Raw genomic sequence first — 27,053 nt, forward strand, 5'->3', positions numbered from 1 at the left:
CTTATCTATTGCAGAGTCTGATAACGGTGAATGTAAATTCTTTTATTATTGAGCATAGCAGGAGCTCAGCAATCGGGGAGAATGGGTTATTACCAATCACTGACGTTCATTTCAAATGGCGACATCTTATTACAGACGTGTTTTATAATGTCAGACGGACGAGCGGTTTAACCTTCTTTCTGCTCCACCTGTGTGAGGCCTCCAAATCCAATCCCTTTGGGACCAAAGTTTTTTGCATAGCAGACTGGAGAGAAGAGAGACATCAGTTACCTGTATCTGCATCGGTACAATCTATGCCATAAGCGCACACTGGTTACCTGTATCGGCACAATCTATGCTAGAAGCGCACACTGGTTACCTGTATCTGCATCGGTACAATCTATGCCATAAGCGCACACTGGTTACCTGTATCGGTACAATCTATGCCATAAGCGCACACTGGTTACCTGTATCTGCATCGGTACAATCTATGCCATAAGCGCACACTGGTTACCTGTATCGGCACAATCTATGCTAGAAGCGCACACTGGTTACCTGTATCTGCATCGGTACAATCTATGCCATAAGCGCACACTGGTTACCTGTATCTGCATCGGTACAATCTATGCTAGAAGCGCACACTGGTTACCTGTATCTGCATCGGCACAATCTATGCTAGAAGCGCACACTGGTTACCTGTATCGGCACAATCTATGCTAGAAGCGCACACTGGTTACCTGTATCGGCACAATCTATGCTAGAAGCGCACACTGGTTACCTGTATCTGCATCGGCACAATCTATGCCATAAGCGCACACTGGTTACCTGTATCTGCATCGGCACAATCTATGCTAGAAGCGCACACTGGTTACCTGTATCGGCACAATCTATGCTAGAAGCGCACACTGGTTACCTGTATCGGCACAATCTATGCTAGAAGCGCACACTGGTTACCTGTATCTGCATCGGCACAATCTATGCTAGAAGCGCACACTGGTTACCTGTATCGGCACAATCTATGCTAGAAGCGCACACTGGTTACCTGTATCGGCACAATCTATGCTAGAAGCGCACACTGGTTACCTGTATCTGCATCGGCACAATCTATGCTAGAAGCGCACACTGGTTACCTGTATCTGCATCGGTACAATCTATGCCATAAGCGCACACTGGTTACCTGTATCGGTACAATCTATGCCATAAGCGCACACTGGTTACCTGTATCTGCATCGGTACAATCTATGCCATAAGCGCACACTGGTTACCTGTATCTGCATCGGTACAATCTATGCCATAAGCGCACACTGGTTACCTGTATCGGTACAATCTATGCCATAAGCGCACACTGGTTACCTGTATCGGCACAATCTATGCTAGAAGCGCACACTGGTTACCTGTATCTGCATCGGTACAATCTATGCCATAAGCGCACACTGGTTACCTGTATCTGCATCGGTACAATCTATGCCATAAGCGCACACTGATCACAGTTACTGTCTATATCGCAGAGGAATGTAGCCAGTGTGTCTAATGCTGCTGTGGGACCACAAGTCCCAGTGCTTTCCAGTAATGGGAGTCTCCCTGTGTCATGGCTGATTCCATCCTCCGTTTCCTAATATGGTTTCGTGAACACAACATTTCCAGCTGCCCCAAATGCCAACATGTCACCGCGGCCTCTGGAAGTTACCCCATGTTCTCTCCTCTTAGGCACACGTTCTATACCCACTGGTCGCCATGATGGGAAGTCTCACCACCGCCCCCTTATTATGTGTCCTCAGCGCTGGTGATCACCCTACACCCCAATGTTTCTTTCAATGAGACCATTTTGTTTGCGTTTTCTTTTTGCATTTCCACGTTGTGTGAATGGACATCGCTTCCTCATACAGGTAGATGTCTATGGGGACAGAGCAGCTATGACGCCTTTCATTGACCTACACTAACCTTGTACCATTACTGGGGATATTGGGCGACATTACCGCGACACTGACCTTGTGCCGTTACTGGGGATATTGGGCGACATTACCGCGACACTGACCTTGTGCCGTTACTCGGGATATTGGGCGACATTACCGCGACACTGACCTGCGATATAATCACCTACTCTCTTCCGCACCAGCCTGTACTATTATACCATGCACGTAATGCAATAATTAGACTATACAGATAAAAACAGAAGCGTTCTGGGTACAGATCCCTCTCTGACCTTTGCAGTAGATTTCTCCATCTTTCTCGGTCACCGTGGTGGAGTCCAGGCTCTTCCCGCAGAACGCGCATCGGAAACAGGTTTTATGCCAGGGCTGCGGGAAAAGAACAATCAGTCCAATCAGTATCCTCTGAGTGACGAGGTAATACAGCAATCACTTACAGGGAGACGGATCAGACTTTATAAAGAGCGGAGAAATTGCCCATAGCAACCAATCAGCTGCTGCACCACTCTTTAGTAAGTTGAATACAACTCCCTAGAACCTTATCCTCGCTGTCCCTTACCAAACATCTACCATATGAGCATATGAGTGTTAGTGTACACTGTACGATATCTAATGATAATTTGTTCATTTTTATGCAGTGAACGACCAACGATGCGCGTTCCCACATGGACGATAACTATATCTATGTTCGTCCGTACATGCAGCCAACTTGGACCATTTTATCACGATTTGCATGTTCAGAGATGTGACAGGGTGACTTCACTGATATATATGATAGATATCTATGTACACCCAATATCATCAGTGTGTACACCCAATGTCTATCATAGACATTGGGTGTACACACAGAGATCTCTATCATATACAGTCAGGTGCATAAATATTGGGGCATTGACAGAATTTTCATATTTTGACCTCTATTCACCACCACAATGGCTTTGAAATGAAACAAACAAGATGTGATATACCTGCAGACTTTCAGATTTAATTTGAGGGTAATTACATCCAAATCGGGTGAACGGTGTAGGAATTACAACGGTTTCTATATGTGCCTCCCACTTTTTAAGGGGCCAAAAGTAATGGGACTATCAACTCAAAAGCTATTTCATGGACAGGTGTGGGCTATTCCCTCGTTATTTCATTATCAATTAAGCAGGTAAAAGGTCTGGAGTTGATTCTAGGTGTGACATTTGCATTTGGAATCAGTTGCTGTCGACTCTCAATATGAGATCCAAAGAGCTGTCACTATCAGTGAAGCAAGCCATCATTAGGCTGAAAAATCAAAACAAACCCATCAGAGAGATAGCAAAAACATTAGATGTGGCCAAATCAACTGTTCGGAACATTCTTAAAAAGAAAACGCACCGGAGAGCTCAGCAACACCAAAAGACCCGGAAGACCACGGAAAACAACTGTGGTGGATGACAGAAGAATTATTTCCCTGGTGAAGAAAAACCACTTCACAACAGTTGGCCAAATCAAGAACACTCTCCAGGAGGTAGGTGTATATGTATCAAAGTCAACAATCAAGAGAAGACTTCACAAGAGTGAATATAGAGGGTTCACCACAAGATGTAAACCATTGGTGAGCCACAAAAACAGGAAGACCAGATTAGAGTTTACCAAACAACATCTAAAAAAGCCATTACAGTTCTGGAACAACATCCTATGGACAGATGAGACAAAGATCAACTTGTACCAGACTGATGTGAAGAGAAGAGTATGGAGAAGGAAAGGAACTGCTCATGATCCAATGCCTCATCAATAAAGCATGGTGGTGGTAGTGTCATGGCGTGGGCATGTATGGCTGCCAATGGAACTGGTTCCCTTGTATTTATTGATGATGTGACTGCTGACAAAAGCAGCAGAATGAATTCTGAAGTGTTTCGGACAATATTATATGCTCATATTCAGTCAACTGCTTCAGAATTCATTGGACGGTGCTTCACAGTGCAGATGGACACTGACCCGAAGCATACTGCAAAAGCAACCAAAGAGTTTTTTAAGGCTAAAAAATGGAATGTTATGCAATGGCCAAGTCAATCCCCTGACCTGAATCCGATTGAGCATGCATTTCACTTGATGAAGACAAAACTGAATGGAAAATGCCCTAAGAACAAGCAGGAACTGAAGACATTTGCAGTAGAGGCCTGGCAGAGCATCACCAGGGATGAAACCCAGCGTCTGGTGATGTCTATGGGTTCCAGACTTCAGGCTGTAATTGCCTGCAAAGGATTTGCAACAAAGTATTAAAAAGTGAAAGTTAGATTTAGGACTGTTTAGTTTGTCCCATTACTTTTGGCCCCTTAAAAAGTGGGAGGCACATATAGAAACCGTTGTAATTCCTACACCGTTCACCTGATTTGGATGTAATTACCCTCAAATTAAATCTGAAAGTCTGCAGGTAAAGCACATCTTGTTTGTTTCATTTTAAAGCCATTTGTGGTGGTGAATAGAGTCCAAAAACAAGAGATATGGTAAGAACTTACCTTTGTTATCTCTGTTTCTACGAAGTCCACAGGGTTGACCTTGGGGTATAGCTGGATCTGGATCCACGGGCACCACGCAGTTAAAGCTTTGCTGCTCCCAGGATGCACTTGGGTCCGTCCTCCTCTATACCCCGCCCCCGACCACAGTAAATAGACTTTAAACAAATCTCCACTTTCCTGTCCGTGGGATCTTTCAGGGAGGAGATAGACGGCAGAGGCAGCGTAGCGCTTTTAATTAAGCGGGTGACGTGGGAATCCCCCGCAGGCGGAGTTTCCCACTTCCTGCAATGAGCCTCAGGAAACGGATAGTTTGAAGCCAACCGTTTCTGCGGTTGGAACCTCTTGCTGGGCATCTGCCAGGCCCCTGCCATATGATCCGTTAACTGGTCTGACGGGAAAAACCGTCAAAGTCACCTTGGCCTTTTTAAAGTTAGGGTACTTTGACCTGGGAGCCTGCACATCCTCCTCAATATGAAGGATGGCCCGCACCGCCCTAACCAATGCCGGCACATTAATGGAGGACTTAGCCTCCACCTCCTGGGCCCCGGCATCCGAGTCAGAGTCTTCATGGATCTCTCCGTCATCCGAAGATACATCCGTGTCCGTAAACTGAGCCGACAGCCAGTGAAGCCGGAACGGGTCGCTTGGACGCCCGTGGGGGTAAATTACTGTGCAACATAGATTGAAAGGCCGATGACGAAGCCGCCAGGCTCTGAACAGAGCTGGAGAGGACATCCACCCAGGGAGGGGGCACCGTCTGAGGATACCCCTGAAACGGCACCATGGACTGCTGCGGCACCGTGGGAGATTGCACAAATACAGGCAAACCCGCATAAGGACCCACAGTCTGAGACCCGGGCGGAGACTGCACCAGACGCGTCACACCTGGGGAACGGGGGACGGTAGGCTGGGGCAACGCCCTAGAAGGGGCCGCAGTCGGGACCGCAAGCCGGTCCGCGATCGACGCCAGCACCTGTGTAAACACCGCCCACGGAGGATCCTGCGCCACCGGGGGTTTAGAGGGACCAGGCACCAGCTGGCACCGCCCGCACAGACCGTCCTGAGACAAATCTGCCCCATCGACCCCTGCCGAACAGCGACGGCAGGAAAACAACACAGGAGCCTCGGAGCGCTCATTCTCCTCATCAGACATGACACAAACTTTTTGCAATAAACGTGTATCACCGAAACGAGGTTAGGCGTATAGCACCCACGCACTCCCAACTATGCAACACAAACAGCCCACAATATGGTACTGAGGAGCACACCGCTGTATGTGACGGACCTCACAAATACGTAGATCTATATAAGTAAGATTACACAGAAAGAACACCCCTCCCCCACGCACCTGCGGGCCATAGGAGAAGGAAAGGGACAGGTAAAAAGCTGACAGTAAGTACAAAAAGCACAGACAGCAGCACTAGCAAAAGTCACATACCATGCAGAGAAGTATTACTCACTGCACCTTCAGCTACAATCACCCTCCCAGATTCAGTGTCTGGGAGGGCTATAGCGCTGCGAACACTGTCCTGATCAGGGGAGAGGTACGCAGGGGGACCGGTCCACTGGAAGCCTGCCTGGGAGATCTGCGTTGCTGCCTGGGAAGATGGCCGCCGGAGAGCTCTGAGGAGGAGTGGCCGAGAGAGCAAAGCCCAGCGACGCCAGCACGCTTGAGAGAAGGCGCGCTGGGCTGAGGGGAGGAGCCGCTCAAGCAGGGAAGGCTGCCTCCCCTGCTAGTATGGAACCCCAGGGACGCCGTTCCCTGCCGGCCTTACACCCTGGTGGTCCAGCGGACACGCGGGGTAATCCACAGAGGGGGGAGCCCGCCGCCACTACTAGCGCCGCCGGTCTGTCCCCAGAGACCGGCGGCTAAAAGACTGCATAACTTCCCCCGCGTGCAGCACTGACAGTGCTGCACGCGTCTTACCTGGCCCCTTGAGTCCGGCAGCAGTCTGTGGGAGGTCCCGGAGCCACGCTAGCACTGACTCCGGGGTCCCGCTGCGATCCCCGGATCAGTACCGGCGTCGCAGCGCCAGCGGGGCTTGTTGGAGCAGCAGCATGGACGTCCAGATGGACAGTCTTATGCTGCCGCTCTGAAGATAAAATAATAAAATCTTCTTTAAAAAAAAAAAAAAAAAATTAAATAAAGCTTAGGGGCTGCTTATGCAGCCCCACTGCTCCAGGGTGACCCGACTCCGGCCGGGCACCAGCTAAAACTGAGGTGCCTGTGGTCGGGGGCGGGGTATAGAGGAGGACGGACCCAAGTGCATCCTGGGAGCAGCAAAGCTTTAACTGCGTGGTGCCCATGGATCCAGATCCAGCTATACCCCAAGGTCAACCCTGTGGACCCTGAAGTAGAAATATGAAAATTCTGTCAATGTCCCAATATTTATGCACCTGACTGTATATCTATCAGTGTGTACACCCAATGTCTATCATAGCTATCTCTCAGTGTGTACACCCAATGTCTATCATATATATCTATCAGTGTGTACACCCAATGTCTATCATATATATCTCTCAGTGTGTACACCCAATATCTATCATATATATCTATCAGTGTGTACACCCAATGTCTATCATATATATCTCTCAGTGTGTACACCCAATGTCTATCATATATATCTATCAGTGTGTACACCCAATGTCTATCATAGATATCTCTCAGTGTGTACACACAATGTCTATCATATATATCTATCAGTGTGTACACCCAATGTCTATCATAGATATCTCTCAGTGTGTACACCCAATGTCTATCATATATATCTATCAGTGTGTACACCCAATGTCTATCATAGATATCTCTCAGTGTGTACACACAATGTCTATCATATATATCTATCAGTGTGTACACCCAATGTCTATCATAGATATCTCTCAGTGTGTACACCCAATGTCTATCATATATATCTATCTCAGTGTGTACACCCAATGTCTATCATATATATCTCTGTGTGTACACCCAATGTCTATCATATATATCTGTGTGTACACCCAATGTATATCATATATATCTCTATCAGTGTGTACACACAATGTCTATCATATATATCAATATCAGTGTGTACACCCAATGTCTATCATATATATCTCTCAGTGTGTACACCCAATGTCTATCATATATATCTGTGTGTACACCCAATATCTATCATATATATCTCTCAGTGTGTACACCCAATGTCTATCATAGCTATCTCTCAGTGTGTACACCCAATGTCTATCATATATATCTGTGTGTACACCCAATATCTATCATATATATCTCTCAGTGTATACACCCAATGTCTATCATATATATCTATCAGAGTGTATACCCAATGTCTATCATATATATCTGTCTCAGTGTGTACACCCAATGTCTATCATATATATCTGTGTGTACACCCAATGTCTATCATATATATCTCTCAGTGTGTACACCCAATATCTATCATATATATCTCAGTGTGTACACCCAATGTCTATCATATATATCTCTGTGTGTACACCCAATGTCTATCATATATATCTATCAGTGTGTACACCCAATGTCTATCATAGCTATCTCTCAGTGTGTACACCCAATGTCTATCATATATATCTGTGTGTACACCCAATATCTATCATATATATCTCTCAGTGTGTACACCCAATGTCTATCATAGCTATCTCTCAGTGTGTACACCCAATGTCTATCATATATATCTGTGTGTACACCCAATATCTATCATATATATCTCTCAGTGTGTACACCCAATGTCTATCATATATATCTCTCAGTGTGTACACCCAATGTCTATCATATATATCTGTGTGTACACCCAATGTATATCATATATATCTCTCAGTGTGTACACACAATGTCTATCATATATATCAATATCAGTGTGTACATCCAATGTCTATCATATACTGTATATCTATCAGTATGTACACGCAGTATGGTTTGTCCTGCACTACAGAAATTCAAGGGAAATCGTTCAGCGATATCGTTCACTAAACAGATCGTACTGTGTGTATGCAGCTTTAGAATTAAACGGTTTGATTATTATGTGATTATTATGCTAATGGTTATCAGAGGATGTGGAGCTGCGTTAATCACTGCAGGTTAGATTGCGGCATGGTGTGGAGACTTACCCGGCCACCGCCAATCACCTTCTCGGCAGCGTAGACAGACTTTCCACACCTGGGGCACTTTTCTGTGGAGCCGCTCTTCTGTGAGAACTTGGAAGAGTGTGTGGTGGTGGGTGAGCCCCGGGCTGGGTGGCTTCTGTGAAAAATCTTTGTTTTAGCTACAGTAATAGACCATAAACACAATGACTGGTGCTACCAATATACACGTCATGTCAGGCATCCCGCTTAGTCTCAGATCACTGTATTACTGGGCTTTGATGAACACCTATCAACATCAGGTCGCAGTCAGGGGAGGCAGAGCTTATTCTAATCATTTTTATAGATGACACTCACCAGCTTTGTGGAGCTCCCTGGGACTGCAGGGAGATGAGGCAGAAATAGCTCAGCCTCGCTTCTGTATAGTCAGACACTGCTTGCAGAGCTGGAGGCAGGGCCAGGCCCCAGGCAGTAAGCTGTACAGAAAGAGAGCTAATAGAGGCATGCCTCTGAGTATGGGGGGGTGTGCCTTGAGCACTTACGGACACCTTGGATGTGTCATGTGACCAGGAAGTGCACTGCAATGTTTAGAGATCGGAGTTCAGTCAGCAGCAGCAAGAGAAGACAGTGAAGCAGGTAGGAGAATGAATGGACACTGAAGCTTAAGGGTGCATACACACACAACGATTTTTTTGAATGATTATCGTTAACGATATCGTTTATCATTCAATTGTTGAAAACTCGTTCACTTTCTAAGTAAAAACGGTGAACGATTATCGTTCATGCGCGTTGACGTTTGTAGTTCAGTCAGACTGACCAACTGAACGATTTTCATTAAGGGAATATGGAAAAATTGTTTGTAGTTCAATCGTTCATCTGACAAATCTGACCGTGTGTATGCACCATAAGAACGATTTTTTTGAACTACAAACGATTTTTGCATATTTCCTTAATGAAAATCGTTCAGTTGGTCAGTCTGACTGAACTACAAACGTGAACGCGCATGAACGATAATCGTTCATCGTTTTAACTCAGAAAGTGAACGATTTTTACAACGATTGAACGATAAACGATATCATTAACGATAGTCGTTCAAAAAATTGTAGTGCGTGTATGCACCTTCACAGTGAGTAGGGGGTGAAACAGGCTCCCAGCACTCGGACCCATCTCCATGTGTGCCTCCCCAGCCATTCACAAATGTGATTTCTAAACATATCCCTGTGATTATATTATATTTTTAATATATTAGTTTACTACTGCTCCCCTTTTCCTCCCAGCGCTGTTCCCTTAATATCACTTTTCACTATTTATTGAGGCTGACTACCGCCCACAGCTGAGGGATCACATATGCGCCAGGTGTTCTCTATTTGACACAAACACTTGCATGGTGGGTCAGGATTGGTGGAAAATACGGTCACCCGATGCCTGCGCTCCATGTGCACACCTGACCCATCTCTTGCCCTGGCCGCCCACACGCCGTCTGTGAGGATGGTGGTGGAAGGGGGCAAACTGGCAACACCTAGTTCATACGAGCTCAGGATAAGTAGCTGCTTTGGCGTCTTGGGAGTCAGGTGCTCAATCTCCCATCACATTTCCTTATAAACTCCGTTTTATTCACGATTTATGTCCAACAACTCGCTCAGTGCAGGTGATGGCTCTCACATGTGAGTCCTGGGCAGGACTGAGAGGTCAATTTCCTCTGATGATGTGATTAGCGGATATTTGCCCACAAACCCCAGAAAGGCTACACACCCATCTATACAGGGAGGCAGCCCTACGTACAATGTATATCATGTGTGCTTGGGAAACTGTACTCACTGAGCCACTTCGATGCCAAATCTCTCTCCTGTGTCTGTGCTGAGACACCCGGCACCTTGTCCATATCCGTAACCCTTCGGGCCGTACTTCCTCCCGTAACAAGACTTGCAGTAGATCTCCGACTCGTGCGCTGCTACCGTGGTGCTGTCCAGGGCCTTCCTGCAGACCACTGCAAAACATAACCTTTAGGTGGCGTACAGTGTGCAGCCCCCGGGGCACCTGCCCACCCTGCTCTCAATGGCAGGTAAAGGAAATATCAAACCTCAATAACATGAAACCGTTTATAAGTCACAGATGTATCTTTTACAGTCTGCATGATAGATGGTAAAGAGTGTTACACCTATAGTTTCCCAATGCCTTGCTCCTGGCTATCTGCGGCAGACTATAAATCCATCAGTCCTTATTGCTTATTATGCAAATCGGCAATCAGCTGATTTACGGTATCACTTTTGAAGTGTTTTACTAGCTGTTTTTAGAATCTATTATGTTTCATGATTGATTGATAAATATAAATCACAATTTTAATAGCAAAGAGATTTACTTTATTTTTTAGCGCTTTCTATAATTGTATATTTTTTCATATCTGTGTATCTATGGAGTGTACCCAAACACTTCTTTTTGAAAGCTGCTTGATTGGTTGTTTTTTTATTGTTATTTAGTATTTATTTAATTTGTGCGCCTGATATATACTTGATTTAGTATAAAATATTTGTTGATAGACTATGGCACTGGACTGGATGGGTGCCCTCAGTATTGCCATCTTATTCAGGCCACCAAGCTATTTCATTCACGGATAGCGACGCCTGCATATTGCGTGACGGCGGGTGATCATCCCATGTTGTATGTAATATCACATCTAGCTGAGAACACGCCATTCTCACAGTGCATCTCGCATACATTCACACTGCGCATGCTCAGGAAATGGCCGCACCCAAACACGATAACGCAGAGTCATGTACTAAGCCTTGGAGAGAGAGATAAAGTACCAACCAATTAGCTCCTGTCTTTTTTTTTTTTTAAAACACCTGTAACATGACAGTTAGGAGCTAATTGGCTGGTACTTTGGGGTAGATTTATTAAAGCGGTACGCATTGTGCTGCTATAACTGTTCCTGCTTCGCCTCTTTACACAGGCGAAGCACCTCTCATCTGCCAGAGTGGGGGAGTGAAAAAGCCCCATCTGCGATCCCTGCCAGAGCACACATGGCTTCAGCCTAGCGCTGTTTCTTACCTCCCGGCCGGCTCCACTGGGCATGTGCGAGATCTCATATGTACCCTGAAGCCAGGGACAGTGCTGCGTCTCACCTCCGGCCGGCTCCTCTGGGCATGCGCGAGATCTCATGTGTAGCCTGAAGCCAGGGACAGCGCTGTCTCTCACCTCCCGGCCGACTCCACTGGGCATGCGCGAGATCTCATGTGTAGCCTGAAGCCAGGGCTGCGTCTCACCTCCCGGCCGGCTCCTCTGGGCATGCGCGAGATCTGATGTGTAGCCTTGAAGCCAGGGACAGCGCTGTCTCTCAACTCCCGGCCGGCTCCACTGGGCATGCGCGAGATCTCATATGTAGCCTGAAGCCAGGGACAGCGCTGTCTCTCACCTCCCGGCCGGCTCCACTGGGCATGTGCGAGATCTCATGCGTAGCCTGAAGTCAGGGCTGCGTCTCACCTCGCGGCCGGCTCCACTGGGCATGTGCGAGATCTCATATTTACCCTGAAGCCAGGGCTGCGTCTCACCTCCCGGCCGGCTCCTCTGGGCATGTGTGAGATATCATGTGTAGCCTGAAGCCAGGGACAGTGCTGCGTCTCACCTCCCGGCCGGCTCCTCTGGGCATGTGCGAGATCTCATGTGTAGCCTGAAGCCAGGGACAGCGCTGTCTCTCACCTCCCGGCCGACTCCACTGGGCATGCGCGAGATCTCATGTGTAGCCTGAAGCCAGGGCTGCGTCTCACCTCCCGGCCGGCTCCACTGGGCATGTGCGAGATCTCATGTGTAGCCTGAAGCCAGGGACAGCGCTGTCTCTCACCTCCCGGCCGGCTCCACTGGGCATGCGCGAGATCTCATATGTACCCTGAAGCCAGGGCTGCGTCTCACCTCCGGCCGGCTCCTCTGGGCATGTGTGAGATATCATGTGTAGCCTGAAGCCAGGGTCAGTGCTGCGTCTCACCTCCCGGCCGGCTCCTCTGGGCATGTGCGAGATCTCATGTGTAGCCTGAAGCCAGGGCTGCGTCTCACCTCGCGGCCGGCTCCACTGGGCATGTGCGAGATCTCATATTTACCCTGAAGCCAGGGCTGCGTCTCACCTCCCGGCCGGCTCCTCTGGGCATGTGTGAGATATCATGTGTAGCCTGAAGCCAGGGACAGTGCTGCGTCTCACCTCCCGGCCGGCTCCTCTGGGCATGTGCGAGATCTCATGTGTAGCCTGAAGCCAGGGACAGCGCTGTCTCTCACCTCCCGGCCGACTCCACTGGGCATGCGCGAGATCTCATGTGTAGCCTGAAGCCAGGGCTGCGTCTCACCTCCCGGCCGGCTCCACTGGGCATGTGCGAGATCTCATGTGTAGCCTGAAGCCAGGGACAGCGCTGTCTCTCACCTCCCGGCCGGCTCCACTGGGCATGCGCGAGATCTCATATGTACCCTGAAGCCAGGGCTGCGTCTCACCTCCGGCCGGCTCCTCTGGGCATGTGTGAGATATCATGTGTAGCCTGAAGCCAGGGTCAGTGCTGCGTCTCACCTCCCGGCCGGCTCCTCTGGGCATGTGCGAGATCTCATGTGTAGCCTGAAGCCAGGGCTGCGTCTCACCTCCCGGTCGGCTCCACTGGGCATGTGCGAGATCTCATGTGTAGCCTGAAGCCAGGGACAGCGCTGTCTCTCACCTCCCGGCCGGCTCCACTGGGCTTGTGCGAGATCTCATGTGTAGCCTGAAGCCAGGGCTGCGTCTCACCTCCCGGTCGGCTCCACTGGGCATGTGAGAGATCTCATATGTACCCTGAAGCCAGGGACAGCGCTGTCTCTCACCTCCCGGCCGGCTCCTCTGGGCATGCGCGAGATCTTATGTTTACCCTGAAGCCAGGGCTGCGTCTCACCTCCCGGCCGGCTCCTCTGGGCATGTGCAAGATCTCATGTGTAGCCTGAAGACAGGGACAGTGCTGTCCCTGCTGTGGTGATAGGTGTGGTGTAGATAGCAGCGCCGATAATGACGGACGCATAGTGCCCCTGTCACTTACCACCCAGCCCCACAATAATACAGGTCACTGGTTATTTTTGTCCTCACAACCAGCGCTCACTGTGACTCATTGGCCAGCAGAGCTCGGTGCCAGCCTGGAGCTGGAGGGATGGAAACTCTGACAGATAAACCCGCTTATTCCTGGAAACTCTGCTTCAACAGATGGAGAGAAAAAGCTACTGAAGTGATATTGTCAAACCATCCCTGAGAGCTGTCATGTCACACCAGCAAGGTCCTACACGTGCATCTAGGGGCTAAGACCCAGGAGAGAGGGAGGGGAGAGCTGAAAAAAGTGTCGCTCAGCCGTGATACACAAAGCAACCAAATGTGTCGCTCAGCCGTGATACACAAAGCAACCAAATGTGTCGCTCAGCTGTGATACACAAGGCAACCAAATGTGTCGCTCAGCTGTGATACACAAAGCAACCAAATGTGTCGCTCAGCTGTGATACACAAGGCAACCAAATGTGTCGCTCAGCTGTGATACACAAGGCAACCAACTGTGTCGCTCAGCTGTGATACACAAGGCAACCAAATGTGTCGCTCAGCCATGATACACAAGGCAACCAAATGTGTCGCTCAGCTGTGATACACAAGGCAACCAAATGTGTCGCTCAACCGTGATACACAAAGCAACCAAATGTGTCGCTAGCTGTGATACACAAGGCAACCAAATGTGTCGCTCAGCTGTGATACACAAAGCAACCAAATGTGTCGCTCAACCGTGATACACAAAGCAACCAAATGTGTCGCTCAGCTGTGATACACAAGGCAACCAAATGTGTCGCTCAACCGTGATACACAAAGTAACCAAATGTGTCGCTCAGCTGTGATACACAAAGCAACCAAATGTGTCGCTCAGCTGTGATACACAAAGTAACCAAATGTGTCGCTCAGCTGTGATACACAAGGCAACCAAATGTGTCGCTCAGCCGTGATACACAAGGCAACCAAATGTGTCGCTCAACCGTGATACACAAAGCAACCAAATGTGTCGCTCAACCGTGATACACAAAGCAACCAAATGTGTCGCTCAACCGTGATACACAAAGCAACCAAATGTGTCGCTCAGCTGTGATACACAAAGCAACCAAATGTGTCGCTCAGCTGTGATACACAAAGCAACCAAATGTGTCGCTCAGCTGTGATACACAAGGCAACCAAATGTGTCGCTCAGCTGTGATACACAAAGCAACCAAATGTGTCGCTCAGCTGTGATACACAAGGCAACCAAATGTGTCGCTCAGCTGTGATACACAAGGCAACCAAATGTGTCGCTCAGCTGTGATACACAAGGCAACCAAATGTGTCGCTCAGCTGTGATACACAAGGCAACCAATGTGTCACTCAGCTGTGATACACAAGGCAACCAAATGTGTCGCTCAGCTGTGATACACAAGGCAACCAAATGTTTCGGTCGCTCAGAAAGCAAATGAAAGTAGACTGGAAAATCAGGTCCCAGCAGGCGGCAATTCTGTCTCAATGTAAGTCCATAAATATTATTACTCCAGGCTTAAAGTGATCCTAGAGAGAGGTAGTAGAGATCAAGGTTTTGGCTGAGAGGCCAATTACCTATAATAAACCTGAACACAGCTCTAATAGATGAAAACACATATTTCAGCCGTGGAGGCAGGGACACCGCTCGGGCCCAGCAGCGGACAGTCCATAAAAAGACGTTTCTATCACTCAGATGCGGATTTACTAGAGAAAAAGGGTATTATTGATGGGAAAGAGCTCGTTTTTACATTGTCCTATGTAAAGCTATACTGAGATGGTGTTACCAGACCTTTATTGTTCAAAATATAGATTTATTCTTAGATATAAATATAATGTCTTGTAGATTTATATCCACTTATATTAATATTAGAATGTATGGCATAGCGCAGGAAACCTGTACACAACGAGATAATGTTCTGCAACCGTGGGCACTATGGGGTAAATTTACTAAAGGTCGATTTGAAATCAATCTAAATCAATTTTGTATTTCATGGGCATTTACTAACATTTACAAATCAATACTGATACTGTGGTAAATGTGAGATTTAGCCCATGAAGCACAGGATTGATTTAATATCGATCAAAATTGATTTTTAGTAAATTTACCCCTATGAATTTAGAGTTTACTACACTTACACTTTATTCCCATTGCAATATACCCCCCTAATTATTGGGAGATCACAGGGAACTCTAACAAGATAATTGCAGCCGAGTTTCCTTGTAGATTAGCTCATTACAGATTACATTAGACACAGTTTGCACAATGAATTAAATTACTACCAGTGATATAGAAGACTAGTTATATTGGCGCATCTGCTCCTTCCCATCTGGCGGGTGCATGTGATATATACGTTTACTACCAAATGATCCTGTGCTGCAGCTTGTCCGCCATCAAATTTCACCATGTGGGTCAGCAGCAGTACTGAGATGGGGCCTTGTCACTGCGCTGTAAGTTATGTGCGTTCCGATGGCCTGGGCATCACAGTATCTTTCCCACAGATATGGAAGTCCTGGGGGAACAATACTGGAGTACTGAATACGGAGGGTATAGAGGCTGCACAGCGCATAGGCCGCCAGAAACATGTATTGGGGGCTCATCCCAGGAAGCTACCTGCGCTTGTTTATCAGAACTAGTTCCTGCTCAAAAGGTGCACAATTCCCACCCATTCCAGCCCACTTTAACCCCTGATTATTTTAAGCGGTGCGGGGAAGAGCCCCGGACTTCAGACCAAGCCTGGGGTTAAGGGAGAGGGGGACCCCTTTTTTCAGGGGTCCCAACCTCGCCTGAGATCCCCAGCTTGGGCTGAGAATACTTTGGCCCTGGAGCCCCGGTAAACGGGTCTCCGGGCTGTGGCATTACAGCCCAGCTGTTTTGGGTCCGGTGCTGGTTTTAATTATGGGGGACCCCTACGGAATCTTTTTCTCCCTATAATTAAAATCAGGACTGGCCCTGCAGCCTGGTGTTGGTTTCTAAATTACGGTGGAACCCTACTAATTTGTTCCCCATAATTTTAGAAACCAGGACTGGCTGGCAAGTCCGGGGCTGGTTAAGCTTTTGGGGGGAGACCCTATGTAATTTTTTTTCTAACATTGAACGTTTTTAACTTATTTACAGGCAGAAACATACATTAATCACAGTGATCTGTGTATGTTTCTACCAAACTCGCAGATCAGTCAGGTGATTTTTTTTTCAGGAGTTTTTATTGGAGAGTTCTCCCTTCTCATGAGAGTTTAGAAACTCTCTGCTTGGTAAATTACCGAATCCTATCTTCATTAGTGAAAAGGTTCTCGAGTTTTGCCGATGGTGAATTGATGAGCGTTTGCTAACTCTCCAGTATTTTCCTGTAGCAAAGGAGATCTCTCTCCCAAGTTTGTCATTAGTAAATTTGCGAGTGGGAAAAAATGCCCAAACTCTCCAGAGATTACTAACTCACCCAGACTCTCAGCTTGGTAAATTTACCCCTAGATGTTACCACCACCGTCGTTGCTGAAGAACTTTGTCACATTTGTACAATGCACCTGGTGTCTGCTGCCAACGAAATATATAATAACCCCTGATGCCAGTCACACATTATGTCACATAGGTGCCAACATTTCAAAATAATGTCCAGGGACCCTTTGGTGCTGATCTGATGCCTCTAATCTAATCGCGTACAACGCATTCTTAGCGGACATTGGAACGCAGCATTCCGCATCATGGCAAGTTTACAGTACTTGGGTAGAATTTCATTATCTGTCCTTCGAAATCCTCCTCTTCAATATATATTGATCTATAAAGACTATAGGATAACACCAGCCAGTGAAAGTTGTATTTAATACAGACTTCGAGGAATTGTATTGATGAGTGTTTGGACAATATAGAAAAAATGGATCATTCCTGGGACAAATCTCTAAAAGTTGGGACTGTCCATCGAAATAGGGAGTGGTCGGAACTGTGGCATAGAACACATGGGAAAATGTTTAAAAAAAGACAAATTATTATTTAATGATCATAAATAGCGCAATATGTCCGGAATGACCTGGTGCGGGATCAGGGCATTATCAAATGGGGTACTGTTTGGGGTCCTGCTGGCAAGCTTCACCCCCTTCATACAGGCCACTCATCTGCTAGATTTGACGTAGACAAATGGCATAATTTGCCTACACCATAATAATGATTGGTTGCTATAGGATACGGAACCTTTTCTTTGATACATTTGCGGTCAGTGGCTGATGTCTATTGATACATTTGTGGTAATAAAGACCCTGAGATAGGCACCGTTGGCAATACCCAGCAACGGTCATCACAGGGTGCAAGGAGTAGTCTATAGCAGCGTTTATCACTCTAACCCTAACAGGGCATGTTTTCAAGGTATCCTCAGGAATAATTATTACCACCTGTAGCTCTATTGTGTTAGTTTAATTAACACACATGTGCTCCAGCTAAATGATCTTGAAAACATGGACTGTTAGAGTGGAGGACCGGGCTCCAGAAACACTGCTCTATAGGGAGGAACCCTGAATCCTACAAAATCAGCCATTTTTGCCTACTTTAGGGATTGTCCCCCTTTGATAAATCTGCCCCATAATCTTATTTTTTGAAACCCTGGTTGCTGCAGATGACACAGTAGGTTGGCTCTGGGGCTGGAAATCATTGTCCTCCATTTGGTACTTTTACTTACTGCATGTAAAACATGTCTTGTGGAAGCTTCGCCCATTACACTGGATCTCCTCAGCATGGTAAACAGTCTTCCCACAAGCCCCACACTTGGCACCACCACCTAAATTCGGCATTGTCCAAATGATCGGTCTGGAAGAAAAGACTGGGATTATTAGTGCTAAAGAACAACAACAAATACGCGGGAGCAGGAGGGGTACATTATACGGCAGCAGGAGGGGGTACATTGTACGGCAGCAGGAGGGGGTACATTGTACGGCAGCAGGAGGGGGTACATTGTACGGCAAAATGTGATGGGTACATTATACGGCAGAATGTGATGGGTACATTATAGGTTAGAATGTGATGGGTACATCATACGGCAGAATGTGATGGGTACATTATACGGCAGAATGTGATGGGTACATTATACGGCAGAATGTGATGGGTACATTATACGGTTTATACAGTAGAATGTGATGGGTACATTATACGGCAGAATGTGATGGGTACATTATACGGTTTATACAGTAGAATGTGATGGGTACATTATACGGCAGAATGTGATGGGTACATTATACGGCAGAATGGGATGGGTACATTATACGGTTTATACAGAAGAATGTGATGGGTACATTATACGGCAGAATGGGATGGGTACATTATACGGCAGAATGGGATGGGTACATTATATGGCAGAATGGGATGGGTACGTTATACGGCAGAATGGGATGGGTACATTATAGGGTAGAACGTGAGGGGTACATTATACAGTAGAATGTGATGGGTACATGGAAGGGACTCTCAGCAGAAGTGGAATCAGCTAATGCAGAAAGAGTAAAATGGTATTTTATAGATTAGACCAGTGTGTCTCAACCCTGGCCCCAGGACCCCTCAAGAGTTCTCACAATTTCCAGACCCCCTAGCTGGGCAAAGATGTATTACATCAACTGCCACATTATAAAGAACCACGTCACCTGGAAAACATGAACTCATTGGGGTCCTGAGGACCAAGCATGAGAACACCTGGAGTAGACACCAGGTAGACATATAGTAATGTCTGTCCCAAAGCTGGTGATCACATTCGTAAAGACTTGGGGCGAAACGCATCGGTGGTAGAGTGGAGGAGGCTATACTTACTACTTGGAAACTAAGTAGGAGGTGGACTATGACATAAACAGCACCCCCATATCCTGGGAACGGAACAACTCCATCTGGGGTGCCATGTGACAGACGCCTTATGGCTGGCTTCCGATATGCCCAATATCCCCCCAACGGGGGAGGTTTTGGTATTTTATTGTTAGTGCAGTCTGTTCTTATAATACATATTAAGGATAATGCTCTATTGGGGCCTCTCCCTTTCAAATGAGGAAACACGTAACCGCTTGAATTTAGAAGGGATTCAACATCTAAACTAGACCATGATGTTTCAGATGTGCACCTATTACACAATGTCTGATGTGAACCTATTACACAATGTCTGATGTGCACCTATTACACAAGGTCTGATGTGCACCTATTACACAATGTCTGATGTGCACCTATTATACAATGTCTGATGTGCACCTATTATACAATGTCTGATGTGCACCTATTATACGTACAATGTCTGATGTGCACCTATTATACAATGTCTGATGTGCACCTATTATACAATGTCTGATGTGCACCTATTACACAAGGTCTGATGTGCACCTATTATACAATGTCTGATGTGCACCTATTATACGTACGAGGTCTGATGTGCACCTATTATACGTACGAGGTCTGATGTGCACCTATTACACAAGGTCTGATGTGCACCTATTACACAAGGTCTGATGTGCACCTATTACACAAGGTCTGATGTGCACCTATTACACAAGGTCTGATGTGCACCTATGACGCAAGGTGTCCGGAATGACCTGGTGCGGGATCAGGGCATTATCAAATGGGGTACTGTTTGGGGTCCTGCTGGCAAGCTTCACCCCCTTCATACAGGCCACTCATCTGCTAGATTTGACGTAGACAAATGGCATAATTTGCCTACACCATAATAATGTGCACCTATTACACAAGGTCTGATGTGCACCTATTACACAAGGTCTGATGTGCACCTATTACACAAGGTCTGATGTGCACCTATGACGCAAGGTCTGATGTGCACCTATGACGCAAGGTCTGATGTGCACCTATGACGCAAGGTCTGATGTGCACCTATTACGCAAGGTCTGATGTGCACCTATTATGCAAGGTCTGATGTGCACCTATTACACAAGGTCTGATGTGCACCTATTACACAAGGTCTGATGTGCACCTATGACGCAATGTCTGATGTGCACCTATGACGCAATGTCTGATGTGCACCTATGACGCAATGTCTGATGTGCACCTATGACGCAAGGTCTGATGTGCACCTATGACGCAAGGTCTGATGTGCACCTATGACGCAAGGTCTGATGTGCACCTATGACGCAAGGTCTGATGTGCACCTATGACGCAAGGTCTGATGTGCACCTATTACACAAGGTCTGATGTGCACCTATTACACAAGGTCTGATGTGCACCTATTACACAAGGTCTGATGTGCACCTATTACACAAGGTCTGATGTGCACCTATTACACAAGGTCTGATGTGCACCTATTATACGTACGAGGTCTGATGTGCACCTATTACACAAGGTCTGATGTGCACCTATTATACGTACAAGGTCTGATGTGCACCTATTACACAAGGTCTGATGTGCTCCTATTACACAAGGTCTGATGTGCACCTATGACGCAAGGTCTGATGTGCACCTATGACGCAAGGTCTGATGTGCACCTATGACGCAAGGTCTGATGTGCACCTATGACGCAAGGTCTGATGTGCACCTATGACGCAAGGTCTGATGTGCACCTATGACGCAAGGTCTGATGTGCACCTATGACGCAAGTTCTGATGTGCACCTATTACACAAGGTCTGATGTGCACCTATTACACAAGGTCTGATGTGCACCTATTACACAAGGTCTGATGTGCACCTATTACACAAGGTCTGATGTGCACCTATTACACAAGGTCTGATGTGCACCTATTACACAAGGTCTGATGTGCACCTATTACACAAGGTCTGATGTGCACCTATTACACAAGGTCTGATGTGCACCTATTACACAAGGTCTGATGTGCACCTATTACACAAGGTCTGATGTGCACCTATTACACAAGGTCTGATGTGCACCTATTACACAAGGTCTGATGTGCACCTATTATACGTACAAGGTCTGATGTGCACCTATTACACAAGGTCTGATGTGCACCTATTATACGTACAAGGTCTGATGTGCACCTATTACACAAGGTCTGATGTGCACCTATTACACAAGGTCTGATGTGCACCTATGACACAATGTCTGATGTGCACCTATTACACAAGGTCTGATGTGCACCTATGACACAATGTCTGATGTGCACCTATGACACAAGATCTGATGTGCACCTATTATACGTACAAGGTCTGATGTGCACCTATTACACAAGGTCTGATGTGCACCTATTATACGTACAAGGTCTGATGTGCACCTATGACACAAGGTCTGATGTGCACCTATGACACAAGGTCTGATGTGCACCTATGACACAAGGTCTGATGTGCACCTATGACACAATGTCTGATGTGCACCTATTATACGTACAAGGTCTGATGTGCACCTATTATACGTACAAGGTCTGATGTGCACCTATTACACGTACAAGGTCTGATGTGCACCTATTACACGTACAAGGTATGATGTGCACCTATTACACAAGGTCTGATGTGCACCTATTATATGTACAAGGTCTGATGTGCACCTATTATACAAGGTCTGATGTGCACCTATTATACAAGGTCTGACGTGCACCTATTACACAAGGTCTGACGTGCACCTATTACACAAGGTCTGATGTGCACCTATTATACGTACAAGGTCTGATGTGCACCTATTACACAAGGTCTGATGTGCACCTATTACACAAGGTCTGATGTGCACCTTTTACACAAGGTCTGATGTGCACCTTTTACACAAGGTCTGATGTGCACCTTTTACACAAGGTCTGATGTGCACCTATTACACAAGGTCTGATGTGCACCTATTACACAAGGTCTGATGTGCACCTATTATACAATGTCTGATGTGCACCTATGACACAAGGTCTGATGTGCACCTATGACACAAGGTCTGATGTGCACCTATTACACAAGGTCTGATGTGCACCTATTACACAAGGTCTGATGTGCACCTATTACACAAGGTCTGATGTGCACCTATTACACAAGGTCTGATGTGCACCTATTACACAATGTCTGATGTGCACTTATTACACAAGGTCTGATGTGCACCTATTACACAAGGTCTGATGTTCACCTATTACACAAGGTCTGATGTGCACCTATTATACATGGTCTGATGTGCTCCTATTACACAAGGTCTGATGTGCACTTATTATACAAGTTCTGATGTGCTCCTATTACACAAGGTCTGATGTGCACCTATTATACGTACAAGGTCTGATGTGCACCTATTACACAAGGTCTGATGTGCACCTATTACACAAGGTCTGATGTGCACCTATTACACAAGGTCTGATGTGCACCTATGACACAAGGTCTGATGTGCACCTATGACACAAGGTCTGATGTGCACCTATTACACAAGGTCTGATGTGCACCTATTACACAAGGTCTGATGTGCACCTATTACACAAGGTCTGATGTGCACCTATTACACAAGGTCTGATGTGCACCTATGACACAAGGTCTGATGTGCACCTATTACACAAGGTCTGATGTGCACCTATTACACAAGGTCTGATGTGCACCTATGATACAAGGAGTCACATTGCAAGTAACCTATCACTTGGGTCACATTCTCTGATACATCTTCAGTCCTCATTCCCAACTGTAACACTTGCAAATCTATACTAATATGATAAGAACATTGTGTCTGTTTGTTTGTTCCAAGTTGGCGCAAAAACTACTAAACAGATTTTTATGAAAACTGCCTCATTGCGTAGTGGAATCTCCTAGATATAACCTGAACTTTTTTTCTATCTCAATCAGTCAAGATAATCCTCAGCAAACACCAAAACAAAATTTATTGTCATCATCAATGCAATAGAAAAGTGTGGCCGGTAATGGGTGAGGGGAGAGGGGCTTTGGGCCCGCGGTCACATGAATAGGATAGGATACATAGCAGTCTGTGCACAGGGCACACAGTGACATTGGTGAGATAGGTGTGGCACCATGTGTGAGGCTGGTAAGGGGTGGGGGGAGAGATGCTTTGGGCCTGCAGTCACATTAATAGGATAGGCTACATAGCAGTCTGTGCACAGGGCACACAGTGACATTGGTGAGATAGGTGTGGTACCATGTGTGTGGCTGGTAAGGGGTGGGGTGGGAGAAGGGCTTTGGGCCTGTGGTCACATGAATAGGATAGGTTACATAGCAGTCTGTGCACAGGGCACACAGTGACATTGGTGAGATAGGTGTGGTACCATGTGTGAGGCCGGTAAGGGGTGGGAGGAGAAATGCTTTGTGCCCGCGGTCACATGAATAGGATAGGCTACATAGCAGTCTGTGCACAGGGCACACAGTGACATTGGTGAGATAGGTGTGGCACCATGTGTGTGGCTGGTAAGGGGTGGGGGGAGAGGAGCTTTGGGCCTGCGGACACATGAATAGGATAGGTTACATAGCAGTCTGTGCACAGGGCACACAGTGACATTGGTGAGATAGGTGTGGCACCATGCATGTGGCTGGTAAGGGGTGGGGGGAGAGGGGCTTTGGGCCTGTGGTCACATGAATAGGATAGGCTACATAGCAGTCTGTGCACAAGGCACACAGTGACATTGGTGAGATAGGTGTGGTACCATGTGTGTGGCTGGTAAGGGGTGGGGGGAGAGGGGCTTTGGGCCTGTGGTCACATGAATAGGATAGGCTACATAGCAGTCTGTGCACAAGGCACACAGTAACATTGGTGAGATAGGTGTGGTACCATGTGTGTGGCTGGTAAGGGGTGGGGGGAGAGGGGCTTTGGGCCCACGGTCACATGAATAGGATAGGTTACATAGCAGTCTGTGCACAGGGCACACAGTGACATTGGTGAGATAGGTGTGGCACCATGCATGTGGCTGGTAAGGGGTGGGGGGAGAGGGGCTTTGGGCCTGTGGTCACATTAATAGGATAGGCTACATAGCAGTCTGTGCACAGGGCACACAGTGACATTGGTGAGATAGGTGTGACACGCACACATACATACACCCACACATATACACACACCCCGACGCGCACACACACACCCCGACACGCACATACATACACCGTGACACTCACATACATACACCGTGACACTCACACATACATGTACTGTGACACTCACACATACATACACCGTGACACTCACACATACATACACCGTGACACTCACACATACATACACCGTGACATGTACACACACATACACCGTGACATGCATACTACATACACCCCGACACGCACACATACATACACCGTGACATGCATACTACATACACCTCGACACGCACACATACACCGTGACATGCATACTACTTACACCCTGACACGCACACATACATACACCGTGACACTCACACATACATACACCGTGACACTCACACATACATACACCGTGACATGTACACACACATACACCATGACATGTACACACACATACACCGTGACATGCATACTACATACACGCCAACACGCACACATACACCGTGACATGCATACTACTTACACCCTGACACGCACACATACACCGTGACACTCACACATACATACACCGTGACATGTACACACACATACACCGTGACATGTACACACACCGTGACATGTACACACACATACACCGTGACATGTACACACACATACACCGTGACATGCATACTACATACACCCCGACACGCACACATACACCGTGACACGCACACATACACCGTGACACACACACATACACCGTGACACGCATACTACTTACACCCTGACACGCACACATACATACACCGTGACACACATACACAGTGCCCTACATACACTAGATATAAAAATGTCCTGTTTAAAAATAAATAAATAAAAATAAGTAATATTGTGGTGTGGTAACTGCACAGACAGATTATCCTCCAATATCCAGAGCGAAGGACATTTCCGGTCCTAGAGCTGATATAAATGACATTTATTTTTGTCTTCATATTCCGATATTAGCTTAGGGTGCAGTTATAATTAGGGGGTGACTTATTGTTACAGTAATGTATAAAGTCATTTATACCCAGAGATAACACAAGTTATAATAATACAAATACAAGAGAAATAATCTCTCAGCCCCAGACACTGGCACACATGGCAATAAGCGGGCACTGGCACATATAAGTGGGCACTGGCACACATGGCAATAAGCAGGCACTGGCACACATGGCAATAAGAGGGCACTGGCACACATGACAATAAGTGGGCACTGGCACACATGGCAATAAGCGGGCACTGGCACACATAAGTTGGCACTGACACATGGCAATAAGTGGGCACTGGCACACATGGCAATAAGCAGTCACTGACATGGCAATAAGTGGGCACTGACACACATGGCAATAGGCGGGCACTGGCACACATAACTGGGCACTGACACATGGCAATAAGTGGGCACTGGCACATGGCAATAAGCAGTCACTGACACATGGCAATAAGCGGGCACTGACACACAAGTGGGCACTGGCACACATGGCAATAAGCGGGCACTGGCACATATAAGTGGGCACTGGCACACATGGCAATAAGCGGGCACTGGCACACATGGCAATAAGCAGTCACTGACACATGGCAATAGGTGGGCACTGACACACATGGCAATAAGCGGGCACTGACACACAAGTGGGCACTGGCACACATGGCAATAAGCGGGCACAGGCACATATAAGTGGGCACTGGCACACATGGCAATAAGCGGGCACTGACACATGGCAATAAGTGGGCACTGGCACACATGGCAATAAGCAGTCACTGACACATGGCAATAAGTGGGCACTGACACACATGGCAATAAGCGGGCACTGACACACACAAGTGGGCACTGGCACACATGGCAATAAGCGGACACTGGCACACATGGCAATAAGCGGGCACTCACCAGCTCCCTGGTCTGTATCTCTCTGCTGGTATGTCAGGGAATGGGAGCTCTGGGCAGCCTCGTGGACACTTTAAATTCCCCAGAAAGGGCTTCTCCTGGGTGATGATGGATGAGGAGGAACATCTCTGAAATCAGAGGTCTGAAAATAGCTGCTGGTCAGCCCCTGGATCCCGTCCTAATACCCAGGGGGCGGAGGTGTGAGCTAGATAACAATGTATTCTGGAATTTCTGCATCAGAGCCCCAGACAGGATCTTATTTCATTATTACTGCTCCCAGCATCTGCAGGGCACATACAGGAGACGCATGTGGTCTACAATGAGCCGTGTCCTCTGACAGCTGGTTCTGGGGGCCACAAAAGTGCTAATACTTAATGCTGCAAATTCAAGGCGTCTTCTATCTTGTAGATAGATCTGACCCTGTATAAAGGGACAACATTAGTCTACTACGTACAGTGGTTCTCTAACTCGGTCCTCAGGACCCCACACAGTTTCCAGATCACCCAGCAGCTGCACAGGTGTATTCATTACTCCCTGAGGGGCATATTCATCATCGGAGGCCATACAACTGCCGATGATTAAGTAATGGTCTCGCTGCGAGGGATAGCCAAGTATCCAAGTCGCAGCGGGGCAAACGTGACCCCGGAGCAATTCATCACTTTCACTTGTGATTCTGTGAGGAGACATGGAAAACATGCAGTTTGTGGTCCTGAGGACCGAGTGTGAGAACCTGTGGTCTACTAGAACAGTG

At 47.1% G+C, this 27,053-nt stretch overlaps 1 protein-coding gene across 1 annotated transcript; it reads right to left on the bottom strand.

Annotated features, from left to right (window-relative positions):
* Nucleotides 1-45: 45 nt before the first annotated feature.
* CSRP3 (cysteine and glycine rich protein 3) lies at nucleotides 46-26,386 on the bottom strand. Its single transcript, XM_088458950.1, has 6 exons — nucleotides 26,306-26,386; nucleotides 18,185-18,312; nucleotides 10,307-10,475; nucleotides 8,516-8,648; nucleotides 2,183-2,276; nucleotides 46-244 (listed from the first exon to the last, which is right to left on the bottom strand). Exons 2-6 carry the CDS (start codon nucleotides 18,294-18,296, stop codon nucleotides 168-170), a joined length of 585 nt encoding a protein of 194 aa, XP_088315076.1. The 5' UTR covers nucleotides 18,297-18,312; nucleotides 26,306-26,386; the 3' UTR covers nucleotides 46-167.
* Between the last annotated feature and the right edge of the window lie 667 nt (nucleotides 26,387-27,053).

This window comes from Taudactylus pleione, unplaced genomic scaffold (assembly GCF_031769625.1).
Source record: "Taudactylus pleione unplaced genomic scaffold, aTauple2 ptg000875l, whole genome shotgun sequence".
NCBI classification, from domain to species: Eukaryota; Metazoa; Chordata; class Amphibia; order Anura; family Myobatrachidae; genus Taudactylus; species Taudactylus pleione.